This window comes from Palaemon carinicauda, chromosome 2, assembly GCF_036898095.1.
Source record: "Palaemon carinicauda isolate YSFRI2023 chromosome 2, ASM3689809v2, whole genome shotgun sequence".
Classification (NCBI taxonomy): Eukaryota; Metazoa; Arthropoda; class Malacostraca; order Decapoda; family Palaemonidae; genus Palaemon; species Palaemon carinicauda.
Genome location: NC_090726.1, coordinates 145,855,230 through 145,880,758, shown reverse-complemented (window position 1 = coordinate 145,880,758; position 25,529 = coordinate 145,855,230). Strand labels below are relative to the sequence as shown.

The 25,529-nt window shown below is 32.5% G+C and overlaps 1 protein-coding gene across 8 annotated transcripts in view; it reads right to left on the bottom strand.

Moving 5' to 3' along the window:
- Stacl (Stac-like) overlaps window positions 1-25,529 on the bottom strand; it is a 963,585-nt gene that overhangs the window by 782,175 nt on the left and 155,881 nt on the right. For all 8 annotated transcript variants that reach the window (XM_068358813.1, XM_068358785.1, XM_068358749.1 and 5 more), the window contains exon 5: window positions 13,422-13,616. In XM_068358813.1, the coding sequence (XP_068214914.1) occupies window positions 13,422-13,616 (195 nt within the window). The remainder of the gene's footprint in view (window positions 1-13,421; window positions 13,617-25,529) is intronic.

The window sequence follows — 25,529 nt, the reverse complement described above, 5'->3', positions numbered from 1 at the left end:
ATATACAAGTTTCGTGGTATTTAGAGAATGTAAAACATTATTTACTACAAGAACCTCATTCAAAATAACCTTATTTTCTGAAGAAAAAAAATTATATATCTATATATATATATATATATATATATATATATATATATATATATATATATATATATATATATACACACATATATATATATATATATACACACACACACACACACATATATATATATATATATATATATATATATATATATATATATATATATATATGTATGTATGTTTTTCTATAACTGCATTCATGAAAAGTAATGCCATTTCCTCGAACCACAATATTAAACTATGGTTCACCTCTTGATAGTAATTTGGCTTTAGAATCATGTTTGATCGTTTACTTTAAAGCCCAAAATCTAACGTTATACAACCTCTGCTGGGGAGCTTAGAATCTAACAGTATTAAGACTTGGTTTAAAGCCAAGTATCATAGAGCAACAAAAAGGCATTTCCTTTTCCTTTAATGTGCTAAAAATTTTGCTCTATCTCGCCCCCAACGAGAATGACGATCTTCATGTCAACTTTTAACATCCTTCAGAGAGAATTTCAATATGGATAAAATTTCCTGGTTCAACTGTATAATGCATTTTCAAACTTCTACCACTAATCCAAGTTCCCTGATACGTAAAGTTGGCGCAACCTTCTTCATTCCTATCTAGCTTCCTTTCTAAATAAGCACTTTTCCGAAAAGCACGTTTTAAAGAGGTCATACTAAGGTGTCGAAGAGAGAATATTCATGAACAGTGTTTAACCACAGTTTTGCGACTATACAAAACTGATACGCGAAAACAACGAAAGATAGTCATTCATAAAGGGGAACGAAATAAATAACCACTCCAACCTCATACACAGGGATCAGGGGATAACTGAACCCCTCTAGGACTATTAGTATTAAGTATAAAAATGCGATTGATGTCGGTCTGATCAGTCTTTTTTTTTTTTAAATATCAACCTTAATCGTTTTATCGGCCTTACAAAGAAACCATTATGAATAAGTGCCCTTAAACTTCAAGAATTTGAAATACACCACTTCCCTGCGTGTTCCTCAAGTGAGATAACGCACCAGTTTTTACAGGAAAGGTTAATCGATGGATGAAACGCAGTTAATTCAATTAAGTTTGATCAGTTATGTCAATCTCGGTCTATTCACAATGTAAGTCAGACCAAAAAAAAAAAGAAGAAAAAAAAAAAACATCATTTGCAATATATTGTTAATAACCTTAAATACTATGACTATTCATATATAGCCTACGAGTGATACTTCCGTGTGTGTGTGTGGGGGGGGGGGGGGTTACAATGAGCGCTCTATCCTACACCTACAACTTTAATCAACAGTTCTTTAAAAGAACGAGTTACGCGCTAGCAATGATCTGCTGTAATGTAGTGAAGGTAACACTAATGGTCGTACTGGTATACTGATGTAGGTTTAATGCTAAACTGAATGTATAATGAGGGTGTGACTTATGCTATATTAATACCATTACTACTATTATTTTCATCATTATTACTATTCTAGTAGTAGTAGTAGAAGTAGTGAACATTACTCAACGACCATCAAAAAGCCTGGCAATTGTCTTCAAACCTTATAGCCAACATAAGAGATAAAAAAGTAAATACTTGGTACATAAATTAGTTATAGTAAATTTATAAAGATCACTTGAGAGGGAACACGCTGAATAAACACGCTGGGTAATTCTTATCATTTCAGTGTTTTGAAAACTGCATAAATATATTAGTTTCTTAAATTACAATAAATGATGCTGCACTCGCAATCTTTTTTCACCTCTAAATCAATTACATCTGTGTTTTATTATTCTCTAAGCAACTTCAGACCATCACATACTGTCAACTTCGATAACTTGTTATTTAATTTACACAGCAAAGTGTCTAACGCCTAAATAGATTTTGTTCTGATTTTCTCTCAAAATAAACCATATTTCAATATTGATACTTTATAAATTGTTCATTTGCCCTAGTACAATGAATTTTCAAAAGACTTATCTTCAGCATTAATTCAAGCTTTCTTTTACTTTTACAACTCGTGTCACTAAAATTAATTCCATTCATAAAATTAACCATATTAGTATTATTTCCAGAGGACAAGAAACTTTTTAAAACACAACTCACTTTCAGCATTCGAACGCACTACTATGCCTACATATATAAATATTTTAATTGTTCCCACAATAATCAAATTCATGCTATGCGTAGAATAATCGGCCAAGTAATAACAGTAGGTACTAGCCAAGTATTGAAGGCATCCAGCCTCTTAACACAGTTCCTCACTCAATAAATTTAGTGTCCTAAGCTAGGTATAAATATAAACTTGATTAGTAGCTAGAAGTATAATATACTAAAATTTCGATTAATTGAACTTATGTTTTCTTGTGATTTGTCAGAAGTTCCAACCTAATTTTATGGCAAGTCCTTGCTAGTTTTTCTATAACCTAATCAATATTTAAGAATTATTCTCTGAACCTTACACAGTAGGCTGCTTTACAATAACCGTTAAATTTCTCATTGGCAACACTACCAACCCCTATGCTATGATAATTTATGAATGCTAGTTAGAACCCTGCATAAAATTATTCATAATTAGACATTGATTACTGAGGCTATTATAAACAATATCGCTCCTAACTTGGGTTTACTTACAAAAATGTTGACATCATACATCGTTAAATAACACAATTCTAATAACAGCAGTGGTCAGATGCGAAACCCCTACAAAGGGACCACTAATAAATAATTCGGGTTGCAGTGTGGATATGCGAACTATGCTGCCATACACACTCACCAACCGATAAATTTCGATAACGCTATCCGAGCCACATTTAAACAACGAACGAATCTTTTAAGAACAGAAAAATACATAAAGAAGACTCGTAATTAGGTATAGAAAAATTTATATTCTAATCATGACAGCACAACAGCCAACAACATAAAAGCGAATGACCAATAGAACACTTTATGCCCATGAAAAGACAGTTGAATTACTGAATGGGCATTCATCCGAAATCAGACTGAAGAAATTTTTGTATCCTAACTCCAAAGATTTTGTGGCCTCAATGTAATAGTTGAACAATTCATTCATATAATAAAACCATTCATGCCTTTTCCATCGTAAGTTACAATACTACACAGTTTTCTAAAAGTTATATTTCACCTGCGACCAAATTGTGAAAGGATCTTCCTAATCAGGCATTTGAATCAATAGAAATTCTTTTCTGTTGAGCACTTTGCCTTAAGTCGTTTTATAGTTTATACATGAATAATCTATTCTAACGTTGTAACTCATCTTGAAATATCTCTTTATAGTTCATCAACTATTCCCTCGATTTCCTTTCCTCCGCAGGCTTCTTTGCCTGTTAGAGCCCTTCGGCTTACATCCATGGTTGTGGCTTGGATAATAATAATAAAAATATTAATAATATATAATAACAATAATAATAATAATAATAATAATAATAATAATAATAATAATAATAATAATAATAACAATAATAATATACTGCTTTTATTTATCAAAAGGTGTTAATTAGTTTGTAGTTTCTAACTATGAAACTATATGATAAAACTAAACCAATTATGACATAAGGATTTTAATGTAACCAAGGAAAAATTGGAGTTGCCGTTTGATAAGTATGTGATACATGGTTTCCGGAACTCCTAGCTAAAATTTAGAAGACCTATCTGACGACGACAACAACCCAAGGGAAAATATAAGCATGCACTAACAACACAAGTTATACAACAAAAGCAATATGGGGGAGATACCAACCAGATATTCCAACACCATTTCTCAATAAACTAACAATTGTAATTAGATACTGTGAATTCCCATCCCTCTGTTGAAATTCTGTCTGAAACATTTTTCTAGTTGATGCAGTTGGTGTTATGACGAATGCCTATCAACTTGACCAATTAAATTCCACTTCAACAAACTTTATGAACCCTTGGAATGCCAAGTAGAGTGCATATCAGCTTATTAAAATAAAACGTTGCATATGGACTCCCATTTTGGGGGAACCAGAACAATTTCTAAAACTAGGAGTTAAAAGTCTTTGGAAATGGATAACGTTTCAACAACGGGTAATGTGATAATTACCAAAAATGTTTATATATATATATATATATATATATATATATATATATATATATATATATATATATATATATATATATAATGTATGTGTGTTTATATATGTATATATATACATACATATATATATATAAATATATAAATATATAAATATATATATATATATATTTATATAATATATATATATATATATATATATATATATATATAAAAGCTTCTTTCATAAAGATTAAATACACAATGCTTATTAGTCTACACCTCTAAAAGGAAACTACAAAACACTAGGGAGACTGGGAATTTAATTAAAAATGGCAAGATTAAAACATTGTCAAATCCATAGCCAAGACCTCCAAGACCTAAAAAACACTACAGCTGTGTTCCAGCTCGGACGATACAAGGAACAGCAATGTTAAGAGGTACCTATTCTTAAAGTAAAATTTTTACTATATTATATCTGGCCGTTAGTTTTTTTTCTTATTTTTTTCTTCGCCATCATGATTATAAAGGGGCTTTACCTTCCCTAAAAGATCATAAAATGTGTTGGGTCCACTCTCGAAAATATAATTCAAAGCTGTTTATGTAGAATAGTAACTTTTCTTCGGCTTTCCGTTCCTTTAGGATTCCCATTTACACACTTTTTTGCTCTAGCAAAGTATAGAAATTGTAATCCTGCAGAGTGACAATTTTATCGTATTTCAAATCATGTTGATCACCACTCCAATTAAATTTTACTGCACTGGACTCGAAACTATCTAATAACTTGAAAGCCCAAAGTTCGATCGAGTTAAATACCTTTGTATAGAAATAGGTTTTCAACTTTGGCCGTCAGTGTTTGTCATGTGAATGAGTAAATAGACCATGGGGCTAAGCCAGATCTGGTAGTACTGTTTTTGCCAGATCAATGCCTTTGATCTGTGTACTTATGATGTTACCACTTGCAACCCACCATTATATGATAACAATGTCTGCCGGTCGGGTACTGCCCGCCCTTGTTACAGTATTCCAAAGAAAGTACAGGGAAGACAGGAACAACGCTTGGATTTCTGTGAGCATTTGGCTAGTAGGGAGCATCCGCAACAGATGCAGCTGAAATTGTCGTCTGCTACTTGCTGACTCAAGTTAGTGTTGTCAGATGAACATATTTCACCAGCGTTGTTTCGAACTATGATGGGTGTTTTTATCAGGCTTGGTACATATATATACGCTACACAATGAATAAAACAAAATTTATCATTGAAAAAATGTACTCATGGTTTTTCTATTTTCATTTAAGCTAATGATTATATTATATTTCCATCCTTCTCAGGGGAATTTGGAATCCTATTAATCTGGTAACGCAAACTCAAGTCTTCAAATCAATTGTAGCAGTCTGTCGCCATATGTAAATCGGGAAGCATACAGTATGTTGAATATATTGCCCTTCAATCATAAACTCATTGAATGCTGTATTTTTTCCCTCGCATTTATCGATGCAAAGTTAAGGTAAGGTTGTATATTGAATGTATATATGATTATAACTTGTAGAACATGTGTACTTTATCAAATTCCAAGATTATACATTGAAACAGGCTCTAATAATTACTAAGGCCACTTCGAGAGGACCTTATTTAACTAATGTAAGTGCAAACTTGTACCTCTAGAAATAAAAAATTCCATTAAATATCGAAAAAGTAAGCATCTTTTTCTGACCATATCTCTATATGGCATGAGGAAAATGGGACTTAAACTAGCCTAAGACATTATTAGACCATCTACCATTTTTCTACTCCCCTACTAGTTTAGTCTTAGGCACAGGTCCTATTCCGGATCTATATGTGAATTTGCAATATTATATATATATATATATATATATATATATATATATATATGAAATACACAGTCTAACCTTAACGTTTTGTAAATGAACTATCAACAAGATACATTAAGTATGAAAAAGAATATAGGTAGTCTAATGATCAATATGATTTAATAAAGATTTATGGAAATTAATTAGATGAATAATATTAGACAAATTATTGAATAACTTTTACAGTAACATATGAACCCCCCGAAATACCAAAAACCCGTTTTTTTTTTTAAGCTAATTAGTAGGGCACGTCGGTAATTGATGGCGCTGCTAAGGAGCAATTTCTTTTATGTGTAGACTTTCCCGTCTTCCCTTTACTGTCTTTGGCAGTATTCCGACTTGTCCCAGTTACTACTAGCCAAGAAACCTTGAGCCTGATGTTCGATCATTTTCAAGATGGAATTGGGGTCAGTCGTAAAAATGCAACCTGTTCGTGCTGAAGCACCCTCACACAGGTCACTGGCTACATTTTTATCTCTCTAAAATATAAATTAGTTGGAATTTGCACATTTTCCACGATAATCAATTACTAAATCTAAGATCACTAAAATCATATCACGGAATTTTTACACAAAATTGTACTGCTTGAGGGTATCAAGAGGTACCATCCATAAACACATGTAATACCACAAAACTATAACAACCAGATTTAAAATTTTGCAGACTCAAGATCAAGCCACAACCTTATTTTCCCAAAAAAAAATTCTTATGTGAACACTGGCCAAACTCCTATTCTAAAATGACACAATATATTTTTAGAGATTCCCAGCAACAAAAGAACGAAGTTTCAGTTCATAGCTAAAACTTCACCATTAAACAAGTGTACAGTAGAACACGTGGATAGCCTTGCATGACTTATCAAAATGATCTGTAAAAGGAACTTGATCGAATACTCTTCTGGATGTATTAACTCCATAGCGCTGAGCAATTTTCCAATTTCGTCATTATTAAATTTGCTTTTCTCAACAGAGCTACGTAATTAAGTTTGTTTCCCCTTCAACTTTTTCCTTCATTCTCAACCCACTCTATAATTATACCCATAATTAAACTTCTTTTCCATGCAGTTTGTCGGCATTACTGAGCAATTATTTTACACATGTATACTAAAAGCGTAATCATTCTCGAGAGATTTCCTGGAGACCTTGACATTTCAACTTGGAAAGCAACCGACCCTGAATTCACTCCCCTCCTCAGAATGATTTTGAGCACCCATGTTTACCCAACTATTGTCATTCAAATTCAAATCAGGAATGTGGGCGACGTTTGCACCATTCCGGAAAAAACAGAACGATATATAATGAAACTGTTTCCTTCCGGTTGAGACATGGCTACAGGAAAAAAAATACATGGCGCTACTGCTAGATTTTGTCCTGCGACGTCTTCAGTTTTACTTGTTAAAAAATATATACATATATATTTCCTAATGGTCAAAATATTTCCTTACTTAAGATGTTCATTAATGTTTCCTTCGGATTTAGGCCCTAAATTTCTATTTGTTTTACTAAGGCTTGTTTTCCGTTTTCTGAGTTTTATCAAAAATAAGAGAAACAGTAATAATGAGAGAGTCCTTCACGTTATTGGGTGTTTTTACCACCTTTCAATAAAAACATCCAATCACCTAGCTTTCTGTATAACCTTGATAATAATTACTAATCTTATTGGATAGTTTTACACTATTACCTCCACATCTCCCTCAAAACTTCACCACTATCACGAATAAACCAACTTTCTCTGAACAGCTTCCTTTCTTATCTGATTAAACTGACCTAATCTTTATAGTCTTCTATATGATTACTTGGTCACAGAAAGTTAAGGCGTTATATCTAATTACTTCACACTTTCATGCTCATGGCGGTACAAATGAAAGATAATTTAAAAATAAAATGGTCCAAGAATTAAATATACTATATATATACTATATATATATAAATACACACATATATATATATATATATATATATATATATATATATATATATAAATACATATATATATATATATATATATATATATATATAAAATCATATATATATAATATATAAATATATATATATATATATATAAATATATATATATATATATATATAAATATATATATATATATATATATAAATATATATATATATATATATATATATATATATAAATATATATATATATATAAATATATATATATATATATATATATATATATATATATATATATATATATACAATATATTTTCTGTCAAACTCAGCTCTCCCCGTCAATTGGGAAGAGGGAGAGTGAGTGCGTCTGCGTGTATGTACATATCTATCAAAATGTGTACCCATCATTTGTATCAAGTCCAAATTCGTGAAGTTCCACCCCTCTAACTATGAATTGGGAATATCACTACACAATTTGGTCATAGCCGATATAAAACCAAACGACTACTGTACTGTGTAGTACTGAGCGAATGAAAGAAAATAAAACTGTAAGAATTAATTGCATACTTTGTAATAAGTCCTAAGTGGTAGTCCAGGAATATCTGAATGCAAAGGACGTTCACAATTATGAAAACAGCGGTGCCAGATACCAAGGATAAAGAATATAATCTAAAATAAATTTTGTATAGATATTTAAGATAAAGAATCAGCTGCTGAAAACTAGAGATCAATTTTCAAAACATGGCAGAATAAAAAAACTTTCTCCAGATTGACAAATCTCCATAAATCTTTAAAGAATCAATATATTACTTTTTTGTACTCTTTAGAAAAAAAATTATCAGCTATGATTCTCAAAATCGAATCCGCAACAAATTAAAACAGTCAGAATTTCAAATGAGCTGTTTGTAGTTGAAAAAACAAAACATATCAATTAAAATATCTGGGTGGGAGAGATACCGTTGTATGTCATTGAATTTGTACTAATTATAATTTGAGTTTTATTAGGGTTCACCTCATTTCCCCAATTTTAACCATATATCATAGTTTTAGCTATATCTAAGGCAAATGATGCAGCAACCAGAGATATTGCTTTCGTAGATTTTGTTGCTCTCGATTGATTGATTGATTGATTTGAAGTTCTATGTCAGGATGCCAGAGAACTTCAAATCAATCAATCAATCGAGAGTAAGAAAATCTGCGAAAGGAACTACCCTATTTTCAAGACCAATCCACAAAAAAAAAAAAAAAAAAAAAATACTACTACTCTTAGGAATATTAAACATTACATTCTTGTAGTCACTATGCTGCCTATAAACAGTTATGTTTTATAATCTATTAGTTGAAAATTCAAAAACACATAAAAAAAGAATATTCTACTGACTTCCATCTGATTTAGACTATTTATACATAGTGTATATATATATATATATATATATATATATATATATATATATATATATATATATAATACATATATATGTATATATACTGTATGTATGTATGTACATATATATGTATATATACACTATATATATATATATATATATATATATATATATATATATATATGTATATATATATATATATACATATATATATATTATATATATACACATATATATATATGTATATATATATATATATATATATATATATATATATATATGGTGTAATAAATCATTTATAGAACCTTACAAGGCAAGCGAGAAATTTTCCTCCGACCATTCTCCGCCCTATATCTTCACCCCAATAACCCTCTTTTGAAAGGGAACCGCTTTTTCCTTCTTATCCCTTCCAGAATTATCGGGACCCTTCATCTTGGGATGTTATCACTCGCCCTTTTTACTCCTCAAAAAATATCACGTCTTCCCCCATACATTGTGACAATATTAAAAACGTTATCTTCTCTCAGATGTCGGTCTCCTTTTTGCACACTCACTTACGTGTCCTCTTTACTTCGGGTTGACATTACTTACCGCCCACTTTCAGTCACGAATTCTATAAATACTTTATCTCTCTTTCTCCCCTAGTCTTAATTTTTACTGCATAGCCTCTATGACCTCAGTAATCTCTCTCTCTCTCTCTCTCTCTCTCTCTCTCTCTCTCTCTCTCTCTCTCTCTCTCTCTCTCTCTCTCTCTCTCTCTTAGGATCAACTTACTCCCAGCAGTCAAGTTAAAATAAAAGCAATAAACTTTTTCGGATACTCTCACTTTCCTTCTTTTGACTTCACCAGCTCAATGAAGTAAATCGCCCTGTAAATGCTTTAATATGTAGGAAAGACCCAGAACTTTACGACTTCCAGTTTGAAACTTGGGTTTAAAACCCCACTTATGAAAATTAATCACAAATATAAAATATATATCTAATCAATGGTATATATACACTAAAAATATAAAGCTTAGTATAAAAGAAAAATTATCGCACAAAACAATAATAATCTAAATTAAAAATCAATGTTGTAAAAGAGAGAGTGAAAAATTACCAAACCACAAATAATTCGAAAATTAAGAATCAAAGCTCCGAAGCTTTCTTCCCAAAAACACTAATTTGCACCAAATGAAGAGAAACTGGTTATATCGCGCAATGTTAAAATAAAGTTCCGTAACTTTAATCGGAAATTCTCCGTAAAAATATACTGTTCTCCGCCCTATTTCAGAATACAGGCAACCGTAATTTTACCGTATTTTGTTATCAACTTTTACGAGTTGGTAATCATATCCGTTTTTTAAACGGTAAAAATCCTGGAATAAATGTTGCCAGGAATTTACAGTTTTTTATGCAAATTTTTAACAGTATCGCTTATGAAAAAAGTTTCCCCATAATCTTGCACATTCTAGTCTGTTAAGTCTAATTCAGCTAAAAAATGGAACAAATTACTCTACTTCGTGCTTTTCCTTCCATTCTACTTCACTTTCACAAACAAGCTCATCTATATAACTACCCCTTACTTTTTTAAAATAAGCAACCTGCAAACTAATTTTTCAACGCAACTCACCGAGATCTGGTCCAAAATAAATTACATGCACTGCGTGTTAATTCAATTAATCTACAAAGAAGGTAGACAAAGTTGCCATGTTCCGTAACAACATAAAATAACATATAACACATGGATTAGTTGACAATCCTCGCCTTAACTAATCGACAACAATTGCACACAGTATAAAAGGAAAAAAACTTTCTCCTTGAAGTGATTGGTTTCCGAGAAAATCAAGTAGCAGTTAATGTCATATTCATTCGGCAGAACCAAGGATAAACGTCCTGATTGTGGAGACTACATAGCCTCACATCAGCTTCATGATACCCTTTATTGGCTATACGTTAGCCGGTCTTAAATTCAGAATGCCATTCAACTCGATCTTGCAAACGAAGACACTTTCGATTAATAATTTCTGAAATCCTTCAACCGAAAATATTCTATCATCTCTTTATGCCAAGGCCTTTCACATTACACAGCTTTCATCTGTCATTTGTTTTATTAATTTTACATCATAATAACGAAATAACATATATATATATATATATATATATATATATATATATATATATATATATATATATATATACATATACATATAAAAGATACTTTTTCTTTTCACTTGTGCAAAAAATTTCACCCAATCTTTTTAATAATTGCTGAGATTTCTCAGCATTTCGACAGTCTTTATTCCAGCTATAGCCTATCCTTAAAAATGAATCTCTACAGATGTGTGCATTTCTCTTTCATTCCTATTTTACAGCAGCAAACCACTTCAGTAAATAAGTTTTACAAATGTGGAGTACAATAGTTATTCCTGCATTCTTCCTCTTCCTTTACTCCAAGACCTATCCCTTCCTAAAAAAAAAACTATTCCAAGACCTTCTAAAATGCTCCATTCATGAACATTGATTCATTTCTTTCTCATTATAAGCATTGCACTAGTTTAATATCAGGTAGGCACAGATTACACCTCTGGGTTAAAAATAGATATAACCATGATTTATATTAAACAGTCAAAACTAATTTTTCTATCTGAAACTAATTCTAAACACAATAGTATTATTGGAACTATCTGTATCTTCCTTAAGACTCCTCCTTAAGCCCGTTTAGCGAAAGGATTCTCTCCGGCACTCATGAGGGTCTCAGATAAAGCTCCTGCGATGAAGGGAAACAGCCATCTACAAAGCCAATCTAATCCTTCGTGATACTTAAAGCTAAGGATTCCCCCAACTCCTTAACCCTGCATCTTGGAGGTGGATGTAAGAAAAATAAATCAACGACACTGCATTCCTTCTAAATTAACGTTGCACTTCCCGTAATGTAATTTGTACAAGAATATTATACAACAAAGATTATCCCTACAGATACGGACGTATATTATACTAAAATAAATTTACACACACACACACACACACATACATATATATATATATATATATATATATATATATATATATATATATATATATATACATACAGTACATATATATATATATATATATACATACAGTACATATATATATATATATATATATATATATATATATATATACATACAGTACATATATATATATATATATATATATATATATATATATATATATATTTAGAGGTCAAAGTTTCAAGTCACTGTGATATGCAGTATAATGAACTCTTGTTGTCTGATGCTGACGGAGAAATGCCTGTCATAAGATAATGCAAGTTAATGAAAGAGCTGGAGTAATAGTAACCATAAGCAGATTAATGGGTTGGATCATTTCCAATTTGAAAAAGGATTACTCTGAAAAAAATAAGTTGCCCATTTGATACAACTATTTTTGATGATGCAACATACATGAGTTGTTACAATTATTAAGAAATGAGAGAGAGAGAGAGAGAGAGAGAGAGAGAGAGAGAGAGAGAGAGAGAGAGAGAGAGAGAGAGAGAGAGAGAGAGAGAGAGAGAGAGAGAATTTACTAGTTCTTAAAATTAGTTATTTTGTCTTATTTCACTAGTATCTGAAAACGATAAAATTTAATTCATTCATTCTTAAGAATAAAACCTGCAACTCTGTTAAACATTGAAACAATCGAATTCACAGAACAAGACGTCGGGAGTGAGACTCCAAATTCTCATATATAAAACAGTATATTGAAAAAAAAACATCCCACTATTACTTGACACCAGAAATGGTTATCTATGTACATACAGTACCATCAAATTAAAATATAGAGGCTCTGAAGAAAACTACTTTGTGTACACTAACACCTACACACATGAGTTTACATAGTGTGTTCATGTGTATGTCAATATCATTTAAAACGTTAACGAAAGTTTTCTTATAAAATTAAATAACCACAGTGAATCGTAGCTCTGACACCTTCAAAAGCCATGGAACTTAATACACTAATGGAAAGCATTGTTCATAATTAATGATAAATGCAAACGACACATTTACCAAGTTTCTTCAAAAAGATATTCTTCTATAACAGCTACCTGTGAATAAGAAAAATAATTACCTTAACATATGGAATATTTAATGTAAAAACCCAATTGCCTGAAAGAAAACTCACCTGCTGCAGACCTTCGCCGTCAGGATATTCTCCAGGAGCCGGTAAGTGTGGGGGCATGAAGCGGTGTGGGGGTGTGGGGCCTCCTGGAGCTCCTGCGGTCTCGATGCATCTGACGAAGGCGGCAACATCTGCTCGACTATCGGAACTGCGACAAGTCGCTGTGAGCGATTCATATCTCTTGCTTTGTTCGAGTGCCTGAGGGAGAGAGGAGAAAAATGATACTGTAGCCACGCAATTCCATACTTGCGAGCGCAATATATTTACATAATGAATCACTGAGCATCCACTATTATCATATTAAATTTAACGGAGCTTAAACTATTTTTGTGTCGATGTCCGACGAAGTCTAGAATAACACGAAAGCCCAAAAGATATTAGATATATACATAATCATATATTAATAGATAATATATATATCCATAAATACACACACACACAATATATATATATATATATATATATATATATATATATATATATATATATATATACATATATATACACACACAGATAGATAGATGGGATGTATCTTATTTGGAATTTCAAATTTTATCATTAAAAATTATTAATATCAAAATCTAAAGACACCATGGGCTAACCTAAAACCAGGCATTTAGTCTTATTTACTTAAGAACAGTGGCTTATTTTCTGAAAGGCAATGATAACCTCATGTAGCGATTTCTCCCCGACTTCCCAAACCATAAGTCAATCTTTAAATATTATACTGTGTACCAAAATGGTAATTATCAAAAGCTGGATCCATTTACCGATTTACTATAGACCAATATAAAAAAGTTATCTACCTAATTTTCACAGTTGGATCGAATCTCTCCATCACAGTATCCGAAACACGATATATAGAAATAAAACTATATTAAAAATAGTGTTAATTAAATATCTAGAAAATTTTGAGAGCTAACCCAAAACAGCAATATTTCTAAATGCTTGCAAGACATGATTTTTGAATGATATTGACATCGTCCCATTTTTTTTTTCCAGTTTCACATTAAACCAGGATAAATTGCGTTCGTCAATTCTGTGGACACATGTACTTGCACAAACACACATTGCTAATGCAGGAAAAACCAACTCCTTTCTTCGTCTCTTGCATGTCGCATGCACAAGAAGGGCACGCCAGATCACTGCAACTACCCTGTACATATTCCAATGGCATGCATATGATAAACACAGTGCTAGGGCAGAAGGTGACCAGACTCCTGAGGAATTCAAAACCTGGTGCCACTGAGAAAGAGAAGATATCTCCTCCGTTTTTGCATTGGGCAACAGTCCTGGATTTGGAGCTCTCCATCCTAATACAAGTGCGACCTATGAGTAAGGTAAATTTCAGCATGTACTTGGATGTTTTAACTAACACAGTCATGTGGTGGTTTGCGCTCTAACCAAAAGCTGTGTGGTTCTTTGCAGATATACTATGCCCGATGGATACTTGACTATCAACAATGAGTTCAAGGCACACCACTACACTGTGCAAAAGACTAAGAAGGCATTTTCTGTAATTCCTCTTGACCAAGCATACGAACAGAATAATGGACAGAAGTACTGTTGTCCTTAAAGATAATCCCAGTGCTCTGAGGCACTGGATCGTAGCTGGACCCGAGGTGGCCACAGTTATCATGGACATTGAGGAGACCATGTATCCATATGCCACTGAGGAGATACGTTACATTGAAGCTGAATCAAGTGCACAAAATACATTTGCCCAAGATGTGCGATCATTTGCGGATGTCATTGAAAAGCTGGGGAATCACTGTGAGGAGGATGGTACAGATTTTCTGGTCCTAGACATCAAAGACACTGCATCCTGCAGTCATTGAAACAGTTTGCACTGTCCAAAAAATTGGACAAAAAAAAGTTTGAGGCTTACTCAAATCATTACTTCGTAGACACAACCAAAACTATTGACGAACCTATGAGGAGGAACAAGCTGCTCCTCTTCGGAATGCAAAGATTAAAAGTTCCCATTGGAAAGGAACCATCTATGAAGAATGCAATGGCCTTATTTACAAGGCTACCAAAACTGCGATGGGAACCTGGACGAATTCCTCCATCATAAATATCAAGTAGGTTCTGTCAAGTTATCAGATACTGGCAAGCTACACCTGGGTAGCAAAAGACAGCTGCTCGAGTATCTTGAAGGCATTGCTGAAGCTTAGTCTGATGCACTTGCTATCTTTGATGGCACTATCAAGACATATGAAGAATATGGCGACCAAGTCTTCATCCCAGATATTAAAAGGGTAACTGTGTCATGGGTGGCCACATGGAACTCATTTTCAGTTCTGGTCGAGTCCTTGGTCAACCCGACCACTACAAGAGTCAGCATCCAGGATGATACAATGCACTGCATTGAAAGATTTGTGGTATTTGTGGTGCAGCCTCTATGGCCGCACCAGTCCATATAAAGATACCAAGAAGCCAGAAAGTCTACCAAGAGCAACTCCGTCCACCTACCTACCATACTTTGGAACAGCATGTTATGAGATCAGTCTTCCAGGGTGATTATATCTGGGGGCAGGTCTAGGTCCTTCAATGCATGCTTCTATCATCAATAAGTTGAAGCTAGCAAGAAACAGATGATGGGTGGTGAGAACCACTCTGGATCGTGATACTAGAGGCTTAAAAAAGCAGCTTTGAGCTGGTTTCATACTGCTGCAAAAAGGTGTAAAAATCGATGCAAACGCAAGAAGCCTAATCTGCAATGCAGCAGACTGTGTCCACGTGAATGCGAATCGGAATACACACAGACTACCAGATATCAGTAACTTCTTATAAAATATAAATTTGTATTGTTTGCAAATATGTTAAACATTTTCAAATGAAAAGAGAGCCAGTAAACTCCTATTATTACAGGCTTGCATTTGTAATGGGTTTTTTCCCAAGTTAGTAATAACCTTTATGCAATTACCAAGAAAATTATTTCGTCCATTATTTTATAGCATTATACTGAGATATGCATGAAGGAAGTGCACGTGTCCTACTAACATGGTGGTAGACAGTAAAACGTAGGTGCTTCAAAGTCATGTCTGCAATAATTTCATTATATTTTTCAGAGTTCGTAATTATCATTATTACCAATTCCCTTTTTAAATTAAAAGTAATTTATAATATTCCTACTGACCATAAATCCATTGAATGTGATGAAAATCAATGGACTCAGTGTAAAAATAAAGGGGGGGGGGGGGACAATCAGAAGAGCAGCAATTTAAAATCAAGTCCTTATCTTTAATGAGAAACGTTTGTTCATAAAACCTTTTTTTTTTCGCGGTCGGAATACAGGATTTTACACGTCACTTGTATCTAACGGAAAGACAATCACAGAATATGAGCATACAGCCCATTTTGATAAGAATGAATGGCGACCATTTTGGAAAATTACCGATATAGCTATCAAAGGCACAATCTGGGGTGGCTCTATATCTAAATTTTTTTTCAGAAGACACGTTTCTACATATATACCAATTGGGTGTTTTTATGAAAAACTAATAACTGATGAATTATCAGACTATGCTGTTGGTTTACTCCCTACTAGAGGATATACATAATTCTATATAATATCTATACACGTATATAATACAAATACACACATCCTGTACATATATATATATATATATATATATATATATATATATATATATATATATATATATATAAAATACACACACATATATATACATATATATACACATATATACATTTATATACACATGTATATATATATATATATATATATATATATATATATATATATATATATATATATAATTCACTTAGTTCCGAGGCATAATGAAGTCTATATTAAAGGCACTTTTGTGTGTTTGTGTGTGTATATACAGTATATAACATCATTAGCCGTCACAAGTCAACTGCAGAACAAAGACCTCAGAAATGTCCTTCCCCTAGCGTCTGTGTATGGTCTTCCTGTGCTAGTCCACACCAGCAAACTTTCTTAGTTCGTCAATCCCTCGTCTTTCCTTCCTTCCCCTGCTTCTTTCGCAATCTCTAGGCACCCATTCTGTTATTCTCATTACATGTCTTTCCCATCTCCATTTCATTATTTTACATGTTGTTAGAATATCCTCTACTTTAGTTTGCTCACGTATTCATGTTGCTCTTTTTGTCTTTTACTGTTATTCTAATCATTATTATTTCCATAGCTCCTTGAGTTGTAACTAGCTTATGTTCTAAGGCTTAAGTAAGGCTCCAAGTTTCTGATGCATTAGTTAATACAAGTAATCTTTCTTTTCAGAGAAAGTGGCACTTCCCTTTTCATAATCTCATTTTATTTACGAAATGCTTTCCATCCCATGCTTATCTTTCCTTTAATTTCAGTCTCGTGTCCTGGGGAAACACTTGCTTTCTGTCCTAAGTGCGTTTATTCATTATCAGTCTCTAGAGACTCGTCCATAACTTTTATTTTTGTCGGCTCTTTCATTGAACATTATCTTAGTTTTCCTCATATTCATTTTTAGTCCTATATTTCTACTCTCTATTCAAATCTTCTATCATCACAACTACGTCATCTGCAGATCTTAGGTTGTCGAGGCATTCACAATTAATATTAATTCCTACATTTTCCCAATCTAAATTCTTAAAAACTTCTAGACATGCTGTGAATAATTTAGGAGAAATGCGGTCTCCTTGTCTAACTCCTTTCTCGATTGCAATTTCCTCACTATCATTTTGTAGTTTTAGGATTGCTGTACCCTGTACAGATCTCTTCAACTGGTCTAAAATAAGATCCTTCTATTCTTTATTTTCGAAGGGTTTTCATTACTGCTGATATTTTGACAGAATCAAAAGCTTTCTTATAGTATATAAATGCCATACATAGTGGTTTGCCATACGTTGTTGATTTTTCCATTAGCTGGTTAATTACATGGATATATGCAAAGGTTGAATGCAAACTTTGAAAGCCGGCGTGATCTCTTTGTTGATTAAAATCGGCTCAGGTGTTATTATTTCTAATGGTGAAGCTATTTCTTATATCACTATGGTATATCTTTGTATGAAAATTTTCATCACTCAATCTCTATTGTGGATATTTCCATGTTCATCCTTTGAAGCGAGCATCTGCTGGTACCCTGTTTCAAGTCGTCTTTTCTTCAATTTGCTGATTCTTCCTTTTTTTAGTTTCCCCAAATTTGGTCTGATTGTGTATACGAATATCTTGGGTTTTTGGTTTGTTTAAAGCTTTTGATAATTCTGATAATTCTATCTCGTCTTACTTGAATTCTATCCTTATTCACAATATTTTCTTTATTATATTTTTGGTCTTTTACGATAGTTTTCATTGATCTTGTATAGAAACTTTTCCATCTTTCTCTTTTCTGATTTCAATATAAATTTTGTCAAATTACTATTTATTTCTTCTTTACTTGCTTCCATTTTATCATGTAGCTGGGAATGCCTATTTTGTATTGCTGAACTAAACATCAGATTTTTCTCTTATTACAGGAGTGTTTATTTTCTTTCTTAAAATTAACTTTTCTCTCCTTTTTCTTATATCTACACAAATTTTAATTCTCACTACACTATGATCGCTTAACTTCAACTAAATTTAGTTTAACTAAATTGACTTTTTCACCAAGAATAAAATCTATTTAATTTTTCGTTTCTCCATTAGGGCTTTTCTATGTCCATTTTCTATGTTCCTTTTTATAAAAGAAAGTGTTCATGATTTTTCTATAGATATCTCCAGATCTCCATAAAAAATTTCTATTTCTTCCTCTGTATTGGATGTTGTTGGTACATACGTTTGAATGATCTTCAGTTTATACTTCTTATTTAGTTTGATAAATAATCCAGAAAATTCTATCACTATAATATTCTATGTTGTTTTGAAGATTTTTATAAGAAAACCCACTATTTTCTTTGTTCCTTTCAGGTCCTATGAAACAAAATATATGTCCCTCTTTCAGTTCTATATAAGATTCCCCAATTCTTCTAATTTCACTCAATCCTACTACATCCCAGTTTGTTTGTTTCAGTTTTTTCTGGTAACAGAGCAAGATCCTCTTCCATAGACAGGTTCCTGACGTTGTATGTTACAAGGTTCAGTTTCAAATGGTGGCCTGTTCTAGTCCAAAGATTTTCTACCACCCCCTGCATTGGAACGTATCTGCCCGCCAACTTGGGCAGTTATTCCACTGCCGCAGGGGACTGGGGACAGAGAGGGGGTTGTGATAGACATGTCTGGGTTCTGGCCCGTTTTCATCAGGACGCTAGTCACTGCAGATTGGTGATGGTAGGAAATTGTCGTCTGTCTGATCGCTCATAGCTAAGCAACCTAGTATGGGTGGACCTGACTAATGTAGGATGCACAAACCCTTTCACTCCGTTAAGGTATACAGTGTATATATATATATATATATATATATATATATATATATATATATATATATATATATATATATATATATATATTATATATATACATACATATTTAAATATATATAAACTAAAGAATACATTTCAAATATCGTTTAAAGCCGAAACGATGGCCTCCATGCACTAAGCTTGCGGACTAATGAAAATGACAGTGAGAAATGGCCTCCAGGTAGGTCTTCCAATAGAAAACGTAGGGGAACGTGACATTTATTGCTAGCCACCGAGGTACACTTCAGGGGGGCATATACACTAGTTCATATTGACCCCATTAATCTGAAAATAACTAAAGTGTCATGATCTAATTATATAAAAAAATTAAAAAATCGGATGCCCATAATAAAAGCAGTAACCGGATTCAGTGAAAAGAAAAAAAAAAACTAGATACCATTCAGTTCAAAGAGGTTTTCGGTTTCGTACGAAATATACCCAAAGATATTCGACAATAGGTATTAACCATACACACGAGTGTAGGCCTAAATATATATCTCTCTCTCTCTCTCTCTCTCTCTCTCTCTCTCTCTCTCTCTCTCTCTCTCTCTCTCTCTCTCTCTCTCTCTCTCTCTCTCTCTCTGTATATATATATATATATATATATATATATATATATATATATATATATATATACATATATATATATATAAATATATATACTGTATATATATACATATATATACATATATATATTTCACACTATTATATATATATATATATATATATATATATATATATATATATATATATATATATATATGTATATATACATACATATATATCAATCATTGAGAAAGACCAGAAAAGACCATAAAAGAAGTCACACCATAAGCGCCACTGTACTTCAGAATGACTTGGTGAGATCATATTCTTACGTTCCAGCGAGTTTTACAAACCTTCGCGACTTACCAGGTGACCCAGTCGATAGCATTTAATTTTGATTACCCGTACAATGAGAAAATATGATGGAAATCCATATGCAATATTGTGTAAAATAAAAATACAATTCTTCTTCCAATTGGAATTGAACCCCAGACTCTTCAGATTAAAACCAAGAAGGCTACCCAATAATACCAGCAAAGGCTTAGTGTTGATAGGCAGAACATGCTTTGCATTATTTCATAAAAGTATTTGAGAATATGATAAAAATAATATAAACTCAAAAAAAACAATAATTAAGGTATTTCAAAAGTAAAAGTATAACGCGAAATTTGGGAAACTACAAAACGGAAAGGAAAATGTCAACTTACGTTCCCTTGCCATCATGTATCTATATATATATATATATATATATATATATATATATATATATATATATATATATATATATATATATATATATAGTTTTAAGAACCTCGTAAATTTTGCATTATTTATAAGGAATTAAACTGATGACTGAGAATACCTTCTTTTTATTACGTCTTAAAATTACATACCTTGAGAACTGATAAAAGATGCAGGAATTACTTTTAATAGTATTATTTAAGAACTTCAGCTCTCTATCTTTTACCCCATCTATCTTCCTCTGCCTCCCTCTCTCTGGACTCTTTCAATTTATCTTAACTTATTTGTGTCAGGAATTTATGGCACCTTTAACATGACCCGCTGGCCCTGAATATGGTTACTGTCATCCTCAGTAAATATATGATCATAAGGGTTGCAAGATATACTGGGCCATAAATCCTGAACATTTAGGGGTTTAAAGCACAAGAAAGTAAAAATATACAGGCAAAACTTAGCAAGTGTATTTAAATAAACGAACTTAGTGTTTCTGATTAGATGTATTAAATTGGGCATGCGAGAGCGCACACCCTCTTTTATATACACATAAACAGCGACAGACAGAGTCATAAAAACACACAGACATACACATATATACACACACTTACACACACACACACACACACACACATATATATATATATATATATATATATATATATATATATATATCTTATATATACATATATATATTTATATATATAATATACGTATTACATATATACATTATATATATAAATAAATGGGTGTGTGTTGTGTTTTCCAATAATAAAACGTTTCCTCTAATACTGGGTTTCTACTGCTAAGTTAGAAGCTATATGCCTCCTTCAACCTTAGTGTAGGACAACATTAGTCTACTAACTCCCAAGTAAAAGGGCTACAAAAGTTTTTCTTTTCCAAATACATGCTGCGACTTCAGCCACTCCCTCCCTAGCTGGGACTGAAATCCGGTGGCAGCATTCCCACTTGTGTCCCAGAAATCTCACACTCCACCTATCAGCCAGAAACCCTTGAGCCAGATGAACAATGACTACCAGGATAACGGCCAATGCTGCCATTGATAACAGAGGAAAATGACCTGAGAGACGATGGATGCAGATTTACTTGTCCATTCTGATAACGACGTGAAGCGCACACTACAGCACTTGCCAGAACAGTCTTGTTGGTGTGGCAACGATGATTTCTCGACGTTACTTAAAACTCTTGACAATAACTGCTTTGTCCTACAATACCTTTCATACTGATAAAATACTGCAAATATCAAATGCTGATGGTACATAAAAAGAACAATACTTGATAAATCAAGAATGTAAGAAGAAAAACTAATTAAACCTTTAAAAAATATGAACTATAACAAACCAAATTAATTCACATATCGTCGTTAGTTAAAGGAATCACACGATACTCAAGACCGGGACACACCACAGTGTTGATTTTTGCTATATTTTATCATAGGTTTATAGACAACCTCGGGCAAAAGATACATAGCTTTAATGGAAAACAAATGTAAAATCCTCTCTAATGCAAAGGATGAGATTTGTTTAAAACTTTATAGAGGAAGGCATGTCAATAATACCAACCCTAAAATTTTTGTTTAAAAATATCTGAAGCACAATATTTTTTATGAATGGTACATATATTTTTTTTTTTAGTTTTGATCTAAAATCGTTTGAGCATTACAGTGAAGGTATTTGGAAGCAAAGGGGAATGAAAAAAAAAAAACTTTCCATGATTAATGGAACAATATTTTTATTGAAATACAGAAGCAACTCGCCTTTCTGAGACAATTTACACACGTTGATAGAAGAAGAAAAGTATGTTGTGGATGTATAGAAACCTCTCAAGGACAGTGGAACTAATACCTATTAATTGATAAAAAAAGTACGTTTATGGAATAACAACTTGGAGTATCTACGAACACTGGATTTACAGCACTGTCAACTATAAGATAAATAGTCTTGGGAAGCTAATGGTTTAATCTGAGGTGCGAACATAGAGATATTTACAAAATGTAGAATCAGAAAGATCAGTATCATTTTACATGTGTACTGTTCAGATACCATGAAGTTTGATAAGTAGTAAAGACTGAAAAAGGAGTGTAACGAGGGGCAGAAGGAGCTTTCAAAGGCCCTAGGACTAGGTAATGCTACAGTGCACTGAAGGCTCTAATCCTCTACATGAATTTGGGAACTGTGGTGAAAGCAAAGTAAAAGTTATTCAAGGATTACAAGTTTAAATTATGTTGTGAACCATCGGCCCAGTAAACAAATTAATCTATAATAGATCCAGAACTAGAAATCTAGTGTGTTTTTGGTTAAATTGATTTGTGGTATTCACTGTCTGTATACATAAATATGAATAGAGTTTCATTTATTTAATGTCATGGAAATAAATTCCTTTTGGTACTTAAAAATCTATTAGACATCCTGTAGCAAAGGATTAAACAGTATTTGTGATATGCAGAATGAATCTCTTGCCATGACAAAGTATTTATGGTATTAGAAAACAATAAAAGAGTAAAATACGCCGTTGCCGAGATATATATATATATATTTTTTTTACATTTTAGATATATCAGCTTCATTTAGAATAAATAACTCTATATCTACGTAAAACGTGTATACACGACTTCATTTCAGGAACGAGAATTCTATAACTTTTCCCAAACGCAGATGAAAAATGTCTCCAAAACAAAATGATTCTCGTAAGCTGAACAATGTTCAACTGGTTTTCTTTACCACGGTGATGATATCAGTATTTCCATAATGCAACTGAAAGATTTTATATATTCGTAGAGGATGACACACATTGGTTCTGTTTTATCTAATGGAAAAGCTCTTAAAATACTGTGCTTCCAATGCTATGAACTGAGCTGCTGTTACTTCATCTGCTTTGAATATTTACTATCAGCCGAGTCAATTGAACATTAACTCTTGAATACAACTTAACATCATTCTGTATGGTTGAATCATGTATTCTATCATTCTATGGCCCCTACATAAATAATTAGTGCTTCACCTACCTCTGGAATCCTATTTCTCTTTCTTCTGAAATACCACATGGAGAATTGTGAAAGGTAGTAAGATTACATTTCTACAATACAGTCACATGAGAATCAGCAAACATGATATGATCAATACAAGAAATGGAACAATTCAAGAGAATAATTGAGTAAACATGTGGTGGAAGTAATAAGAGCAAACATGAGCAAATGGAGGAAAGGTTCAATTTCTGATCAAACACGAGTCCAGGAAAACAATCCATGGGTTATCAGTATAATTTTAGTGGGGGCACTGTCTGGGGCTTTGCATCAATGTCAGATCCCCTAGACAAGTTATCTGCAATAAAAAAGCACGAACTAACTTTCTACCTTGTGATTTCAAATGAAAAGAGAAAAAAAAAGGCAAGGGCACTAACAAAGTTAGTAAAGAGATGGTTTGATATATAACTACACCAATATAAAAAATAGTCTGAACAAATAACGATCACAAGTGTACAACATCCTCCACTTCCAGATAGTGGCATCCTCTTTAAAATGAGACAGAAGAGAACAAATATCAAAGAAAACTATAGTTCACTCATATTCAGACAGAATTGCGAGTCGCATAACTACCGGGAACACTCAGAAAGACGACCTGTAAATTACAGTGCTGAAGTAATAACCCGAAAGAGACTAAGTAATATGACAATAATTATAATTCACATACGGAAGGAAGAATAATATAAGTGCACAGTGCTGGAATCCATTAAAGAGGAACAAAGACAAGTTGTCACTGTAACAGGCAACACAACAAATGACTATAAATAGAAATAAATTATAATTTTAAAGATTAACTCCAAGAACAAAGTTAATCTTTATTTGACCAATGTGTGATATATCCCAGAAAAACCACAATTACGGGATGTATCTCGATATTTTACTCTTAGTTAGACAAGTGGCTAACTAACGACTTTTGGGGCAATTTATCAGAGGATATTTAAGAAACCAACTACCAACATCAATTTACCACAATTTACGTTAATGTTTTAAAGATTCCAAGAATAACGCTTTCAATAGAGATCATCAAGCCAAAAAATTGGACATCAATATTAAAAGATTCATCAAATAACAGAGCAACATTCCAATCATATTAACGCACATTAATGGAACCACGAACTAGTCCCTCCCCAGATGAAAGATTCACCAAATGTGTGCATTGATAATCAAACTCTTCTCATTAAAAATGATAAAACAAACTAGTGAAGCAAAAACGGTCAAACAGAATGAAGATAACCAGGTCACCAAGAATCAACGTGATGGGTATCAACTGCTATGCTATAAGTTGTAGGCCTTGGGTTCTGGCTATTGTTACCAAAGTAAAGTACCATACACTGATACATCGAACAGCTTTATCCCCAGTATGGAACATACAAAGAGGCTGGCCATTC